Genomic DNA, 7,897 nt, shown 5'->3' with positions numbered 1-7,897 from the left:
TCTAAGAACAAATACTATTTTTGGCACAGAGTCAGGCCAGGGTGTCAGTGGCTTGATATAGTGTGACAATGACATAAATGACACATTATGGTCATATTTTTCAATGTACACCAGCAGGACACATGAATGTGCTGGATAGAGAGGGGGAAATGAGGAAAAAAGAGTCAAAGATAACCCCTAGGAACTGGTCCTGTGCAATGGATGAATGGTCCTGAATTTGACTAAAATGAAAAGACTAGGGCTTCCCTGGTGGCGCAGTGGTTGAGAGTCCACCTGCCGATGCAGGGGACGCGGGTTCGTGCGCCGGTCCGGGAAGATCCCACATGCCGCGGAGGGGCTGGGCCCGTGAGCCATGGCCGCTGAGCCTGCGCGTCCGGAGCCTGTGCTCCGCAACGGGAGAGGCCACAGCGGTGAGAGGCCCGCATACCACAAAATAAATAAATAAATAAATAAAATAAAATGAAAAGACTAGAAAAAGGAAAGGTTGGGATGAAGAAATCTAGAGTTATTTTTAAGATATGTTCATTTGAAATACCTCTTACTCAGCCCAAGGAGAAGTTTATGCACAGTTTTGCATAGTCTGTGGTTAGTGGAATTCGTAAGCTAAATCATGGATGTACATATGTACACTACTATATATAAAACAGATAACTAATGAGAACCTACTGTACAGCACAGGGAGCTCTACTCAGTGCTCTGTGGTGACCTAGATGGGAAGTGAATCTAAAAAAGAGTGGATACTGTATACATATAACTGATTCACTTTGCTGTACAGCAGAAACTAACACAACACTGTAAAGCAACTATATTCCAATATCAATTAATAAAAAAATTAAATAACATGAAAACAACATGGATGATGTTTAAACCCAAAGAACTTGAATTTAGAGAAATAATACTTATTTCTCTGTTATGAAATATTTTAAAGCCTTGTTGAATAGAATGTTACAATTTAAATTAGTAGAAAACAGCAAGACATAAAATATAATAAACTATTAACACAAAAATAATCAGTGAGGAAGGCAAGGTACAAGTTGAACAAGTTCTTTCTCTGACGTGAAATAACAATATAATGCGAGACAACTGATTTTCTCTCTTAGTCTCTTGATGGAGATAATTAAACTTCTTTCCAAACACAGTCCTTGTGATTGGGAACATCATAATCATCTGAGGTGTTAGGTTAAAATAAGTTCTATTTGAACCTGGAAATCAAAATTTGAGGGAGAAAAGGTTGCAGGAGAACTTATCTTTGAAGGGCTTCCCCTGATGTACCACCATCTTTGTGACCCCTCCCCCTTCTCCAGGACTTGGGCCACTTGGCTATAGCAGTGTGCAGTAATTTCTGTGACCAGTGACTCTTTCCTGAGAATAAGAGTGTAGGGAGACAGAAATCAGGTTAAAGCCTATGAAAATTGCAAATGCCTCTTTAACATGTTTGCACTATCTAATGGATCCTGGTTAAAGACGAGAGAGGAAAGGGGTTTGAAGGATTAAATCCATTGTTTGTAGCATTTCATAATATCTTGTTATGTTTTCCTTCTGTTATTTAATTGTTTACAACAAAGCATAGGCATGGATAAAAGAAATGAAATCTCAGGAGCTGATTTCATCCTCCTAGGCCTTTTCCTGGATATGAAACATACCAGATTTTTTATTGGTGCTATGCTTGTGATTTACACTGTGGCTCTGACTTTGAACTTTGTCCTAATTCTCCTGATCTGCGTGGATTCTCACCTCCACACGCCCATGTACTTCCTGCTCAGCCAACTGGCTCTCATGGACATGATGTTAATCTCTAGCACAGTACCCAAGATGGCAACCAATTTCTTCTCCGGGAGGAGAAACATATCACGAGTGGCCTGTGGGACTCAGATCTTCTTCTTCCCGACTCTAGGAATTGCTGAGTGCATCCTCATCACCCTCATGTCCTATGACCGGTATGTGGCCATCTGTAACCCTCTGAGATACGCCCTCATCATGAGCCAGAAGGTCTGTCTGCAGATGGCTGCCATCTCCTGGGCTGGGGGTGCCCTTACATCACTCGCACACACGGCCTACACCATGCATTTCCCCATCTGTGGTTCCAGAGAGATTTCCCATTTCCTCTGTGAGGTCATGGCCATTCTAAAATTGGCCTGCCTATGAGAAGGCTGTGATAGTGACAAGCATTGTGGTGCTCCTCATCCCCTTGTCCCTTATCATGTTCTCTTATGCTCTCATCTTCCTTGCCATCCTCCACATGAAATCCCCAGAGGGAAGGGACAAAGCCTTAGCCACTTGCTCTTCCCACTTGACTGTAGTGTGCCTCTATTATGGCCCTGCCATGGTGATCTACATGAGGCCTAGTTCTATCATAATCCCAAGCTGGACCAGGTCCTCCTTGTACTTGGCCCTATTCTCACACCTTTGCTAAATCCTCTGATTTACGGTCTTAGGAACAAAGAAGTGGTGGGGGCCCTAAGGAAGGTGCTGAGTGATGATACTGATGTCAAATTAAAAGAAGAAGATATACCCACCTCTAATCACTAACTTTAATTCAGCCTAAATAAGTTAGACTCCTATGTCAAGAGTTCTTACCTTTCGAGTTATTCATTCACTAAACAAATATGTAATGAGGGTCTCCTACGTGTCACATACCATTTTATGTACTTTTGATATCCTCTTTAGAATTGCTTTAGAATCCTGGTGGAATTTCTCAGGGTTGTTTTTTTTCTATTTTTAATTGGCATCACTTGTACTTGCCTTCTTTGAAACATCCTTACAATATTAAGTTTCTACCCTGAATCTGTGAACTTCCACAAGTGTGGTGGTGGTAGGAAACTGATGATAAAATTCCACAGAAAATTGCTGGAAAATTGGATCAAAGATAGAACTTTATATCCCTGAGAATCATATAGGTCTCATTCAACCCTTCAAGATGTGCTTCAAAGAAGCACATCTTGACATAAACCCAGAAATGTTATATGCTTGACTTCTTCATCTTCCAAAACAGGTACGCATCCATCCACATACAAAAATGGCCATATATAAACTACTCCTGATGCAGATCACTTTGCATTTCCAAAAGCTTTAATTAAGTTTATTCAAAAGTTGAGCTGTAACACTGCAACAGAGCAAAGAGTAGAATAAAGATAGCCAAGATTACAGATTTTGATCATAATTACAAGGCAACTGAGCATAAACCAGTGGATGGAATGTTTTCACTATTTAGCTCAATCAAATAGTTAATTTGAATGCAATTAACTCATTTAAATAAGTAAAATGATAATATTCCAATGTATCTCAATACTGTAATTATTTAGAGAGCCATGAAGTCAATTAAAAAGAAAAGGAAATGCAATTTAAACAAGAATGTGCAGTGGCCTAATGAATTAAAAGGTGTGTGTATAACTCAAGTCTAATGTAGGAAACAAGAACTAACTGCAAGTCAGAAATATCTTGAGGATACGTGGATGAAACTCCTTGATCTACCGAGTGGATAAGCAGAGTAATCAATATCTGAATGCTTAAGACTTGCGAAAGTTAACAACTGAATAAAAGAGAAGTATGATGTGCCAAATGAGATCAAAGACTCAGAGTATTTTATGGTATAAAAATATGAGTCTCTTTAATGATGATTGTATGGACTATGCAAAGACCTGTTGATAGAGAAAGGATCAAATCATCTTAGTCCCTGAGCTATGGCTTACAAATCAGTTCTTGCTATTTGTTGTTTTTCCCTTGCTGCTTTTAATATGTTTTCTTTGTATTTAATTTTTGATAGTTTGATTAATATGTGTCTTGGCATGTTTCTCCTTGGATTTATCCTGTATGGGACTCTCTGTGCTTCCTGGACTTGATTAACTATTTCCTTTCCCATATTAGAGAAGTTTTCAACTATAATCTCTTCAAATATTTTCTCAGTCCCTTTCTTTTTCTCTTCTTCTTCTGGGACCCCTATAATTCGAATGTTGGTGCGTTTAATGTTGTCCCAGAAGTCTCTGAGACTGTCCTCAGTTCTTTTCATTCCTTTTTCTTTATTCTGCTCTGCAGTCGTTATTTCCACTATTTTATCTTCCAGGTCAATTATCCGTTCTTCTGCCTCAGTTATTCTGCTATTGATCCCTTCTAGAATATTTTTTATTTCATTTATTGTGTTGTTCATCGTTGCTTGTTTCTTCTTTAGTTCTTCTAGGTCCTTGTTAAATGTTTCTCGCATTTTCTCTATTCTATTTCCAAGATTTTGGATCAACTTTACTATCATTATTCTGAATTCTTTTTCAGGTAGACTGCCTATTTCCACTTCATTTGTTAGGTCTGGTGGGTTTTTATCCTGCTCCTTCATCTGCTGTGTGTTTTTCTGTCTTCTCATTTTGCTTATTTTATTGTGTTTGGGGTCTCCTTTTTGCAGGCTGCAGGTTCATAGTTCCCGTTGTTTTTGGTGTCTGTCCCCAGTGGCTAAGGTTGGTTCAGTGGGTTGTGTAGGTTTCCTGGTGGAGGGGACTAGTGCCTGTGTTCTGGTGGATGAGGCTGGATCTTGTCTTTCTGCTGAGCAGGTCCACGTCTGGTGGTGTGTTTTGGGGTGTCTGTTGCCTTATTATGATTTTAGGCAGCCTCTCTGCTAATGGGTGGGGTTGTGTTCCTGTCTTGCTAGTTGTTTGGCATAGGGTGTCCAGCACTGTAGCTTGCTGGTCATTGAGTGAAGCTGGGGGCTGGTGTTGAGATGGAGATCTCTGTGAGATTTTCGCCGTTTGATATTATGTGGAGCTGGGAGGTCTCTTGTGGACCAGTGTCCTGAAGTTGGCTCTCCCACCTCAGTGGCACAGCCCTGACTCCTTGCTGGAGCACCAAGAGCATGTCCTCCACACGGCTCAGAATAAAAGGGAGAAAAAATAGAAAGAAAGAAAGAGGATAAAATAAAGATAAAATAACATAAAGTTATTAAAATAAAAAATAATTATTAAGAAAAAAATTTGTTTAAAGTAAAAAAAAAGAAAAAAACCCCAGACGGTCAGAACCCTAGGACAAATGGTGAAAGCAAAGCTAAACAGACAAAATCTCACACAGAAGCATACACATACACACTCACAAAAAGAGGAAAAGGGGAAAAAATAATATATCTTGTTCCCAAAGTCCACCTCCTCAATTTGGGATGATTCGTTGTCTATTCAGGTATTCCACAGATGCAGGGTACATCAAGTTGATTGTGGAGATTTAATCCTCTGCCCCTGAGGCTGCTGGGAGAGGTTTCCCTTTCTCTTCTTTGTTCTCACAGCTCCCAGGGTTCAGCTTTGGATTTGGCCCCACCTCTGCATGTAGGTCGCCTGAGGGCGTCTGTTCTTCGCTCAGACAGGACAGGGTTAAAGGAGCAGCTGATTTGGGGGCTCTGGCTCTCTCAGGCTGGGGGGAGGGAGGGGTAAGGAGTGCGGGGTGAGCCTGCGGCGGCAGAGGCCAGCGTGACGTTGCATCAGCCTGAGGTGCGCTGTGCGTTCTCCCGGGGAAGTTGTCCCTGGATCCCCGGACCCTGGCAGTGGCGGGCTGCACAGGCTCCCGGGAGGGGCGGTGTGGAGAGTGACCTGTGCTCGCACACAGGCTTCTTGGTGGCAGCAGCAGCAGCCTTAGCATCTCATGCCCGTCTCTGGGGTCCGCGCTTCTAGCCATGGCTCGCGCCCATCTCGGGAGCTCCTTTAAGCAGCGCTCTTAAACCCCTCTCCTCGCGCACCAGGAAACAAAGAGGCAAGAAAAAGTCTCTTGCCCCTTCGGCAGGTCCAGACTTTTTCCTGGACTCCCTCCCGGCTAGCTGTGGTGCACTAACCCCTTCAGGCTGTGTTCACGCCGCCAACCTCAGTCCTCTCCCGCCATCGACTGAAGCCGGAGCCTCAGCTCCCAGCCCCGCCCGCCCTGGCCGCTGAGCAGACAAGCCTCTCGGGCTGGTGAGTGCTGGTCAGCACCGATCCTCTGTGTGGGAATCTCTCCGCTTTGCCTTCCTCACCCCTGTTGCTGCGCTCTCCTCCGTGGCTCTGAAGCTTCCGCCTCTGCCACCCGCAGTCTCTGCCCGTGAAGGGGCTTCTAGTGTGTGGAAACCTTTCCTCCTTCACAGCTCCCTCCCACTGGTGCAGTTCCTGTCCCTATTCTTTTGTCTTTGTTTATTCTATTTTCTTTTGCCCTACCCAGGTACGTGGGGGACTTTCTTGCCTTTTGGGAGGTCTGAGGTCTTCTGCCGATGCTCTATAGGAGCAGTTCCACGTGTAGATGCATTTCTGATGTATCTGTGGGAAGGAAGGTGATCTCCGCGTCTTACTCTTCCGCCATCTTCTCCAGCCTCCTCACAAATCAGTTCTTGTATGCCAGAGGAATTTAACACTCAACACCTCAGTAAAGACATTACACAATATCAAGAAGAACAGAGTCCATGGCATATGCAGAGGTAGTCTCTCTGCCACAACTTTGAAGATGCCACCAAATCAATACTCATCAAAATGAAACCGTCTAAAAGGTCCATGTCAGCCTTTTGGTGGCAAAAACTTTCTCAAGCCATGCCTCAGATTTACTGAATAAAACTCTGTAGTTACCAAGTTCCAGTGTGATCCATATTCCCCACAAAGTTTGAAAAGCACTGATCTAATCCCATTCTTCTCCATCCCCAATTCCACTGTCTTAGTTCAGAATTTCATCCCCTCTCCCTTTATTATTTTAATAGCTTCATTACTGGTATTCATGCCTCAGTCTCTTCCCATTCCATACACTATCCACAAAGTTGCCAGAAGTGAGTTTTCAGCCAGGACAGTGTGTTCCTTCCATTTCCATATTAAAAAAAAATGATAATGCCTATCTTATATTCAAACTCTTTAGCATGGTAAATTATCTAACTGAAATCCAGACTTAACCCTGACTACTTTCTTCCATTCCTTTCATATATTCATACTTCAACTTCATAGAATCATCTCCTTTTCCTTCTCACAGTACTACTTCCACTTGAGTGGAAGTCAACTTTCTTGCCCAAAATGACCTTCTCACCTGCCCTAACCTTTTATTTATGATGTGAACACAGAGCTCGGAGAAAAATTAATTTGGGTTTAATCTTGGCTTGCCAGAGGTGTAGTGTTGGACAATGTACTTATGCCTCTGTGCCCTCATATACAGAACTGGAATTAGTAATACCTGTCAGGGATCTAAGGAAATTACATGTCAATAAATACCTGGCCAGTAGCAGTCATTAAATATCTCTCATTTTCTTCAATTCCTGATTCAAATATCATCTACTTGGACCCTCAATAAAGTTAATCCCTTCCTCTCTCCCTTTCCTCTACACTTGTTTCCAGAGGTTTAAATCTCTAACTCTGCATTTAAGATTGTGGTATGGCTGTGGCTTCTTTGTCCTGCTAGTGACTGATGGCTTCTCCACTTACGACTGTGCCTACTTGGAATCACCCTTACTTCCAGGTAGAGTGTCATGCACAGCACAGGGATGACTTAGTATTCCCTGCATCATACTGTGATCAGGACCCAAGCATCACACAAAAGCATAAATTGCATAATTCAGTGTCATTAAGGACATTCATGAGGTTGGTGATCTATTTTTTTAGAAACAACTAACCAATCAAGAAGAGTATTCACAGAAATCAAAGAATTTGCAGGAAAAAGAAAGACAGCATTTTTGAAATGAAGAAAGTAACCCACCTAGGATTCTGAAGTTCTGGGTTTCCTTCCTTTTCTTCCTTTTAATGTATAAAGTAAGTTTGTATGGTTTTTCTTTGCTCCCATGGGTACACAAAAGTTATAGCTATTTACAAAGGAGCTACAGTGTGAATGACCTGAAGACCAACAGAAAAGATTTTCTTTCTTTTATAAAGATATAAAGAAGGAACCACAATGAAAAGGGTAGGAGGGGCAGAGACACAGTAGAGTCAGGACCAAT

At 42.2% G+C, this 7,897-nt stretch overlaps 1 protein-coding gene across 1 annotated transcript; it reads left to right on the top strand.

Annotated features, from left to right (window-relative positions):
* Positions 1 to 1,572: 1,572 nt before the first annotated feature.
* Positions 1,573 to 2,529, top strand: LOC132422342 (olfactory receptor 2M5-like). Its single transcript, XM_060007128.1, is given in 3 exon segments — positions 1,573 to 2,138; positions 2,140 to 2,348; positions 2,351 to 2,529. Coding segments are annotated over 3 exon segments (954 nt in total).
* Positions 2,530 to 7,897: the final 5,368 nt, after the last annotated feature.

The sequence above is a fragment of the Delphinus delphis genome, chromosome 3 (genome assembly GCF_949987515.2).
Source record: "Delphinus delphis chromosome 3, mDelDel1.2, whole genome shotgun sequence".
In the NCBI taxonomy this organism is placed as follows: domain Eukaryota; kingdom Metazoa; phylum Chordata; class Mammalia; order Artiodactyla; family Delphinidae; genus Delphinus; species Delphinus delphis.
The sequence above is the reverse complement of the archived record's forward strand: the minus strand, read 5'-3'. Positions and strand labels throughout refer to the sequence as shown.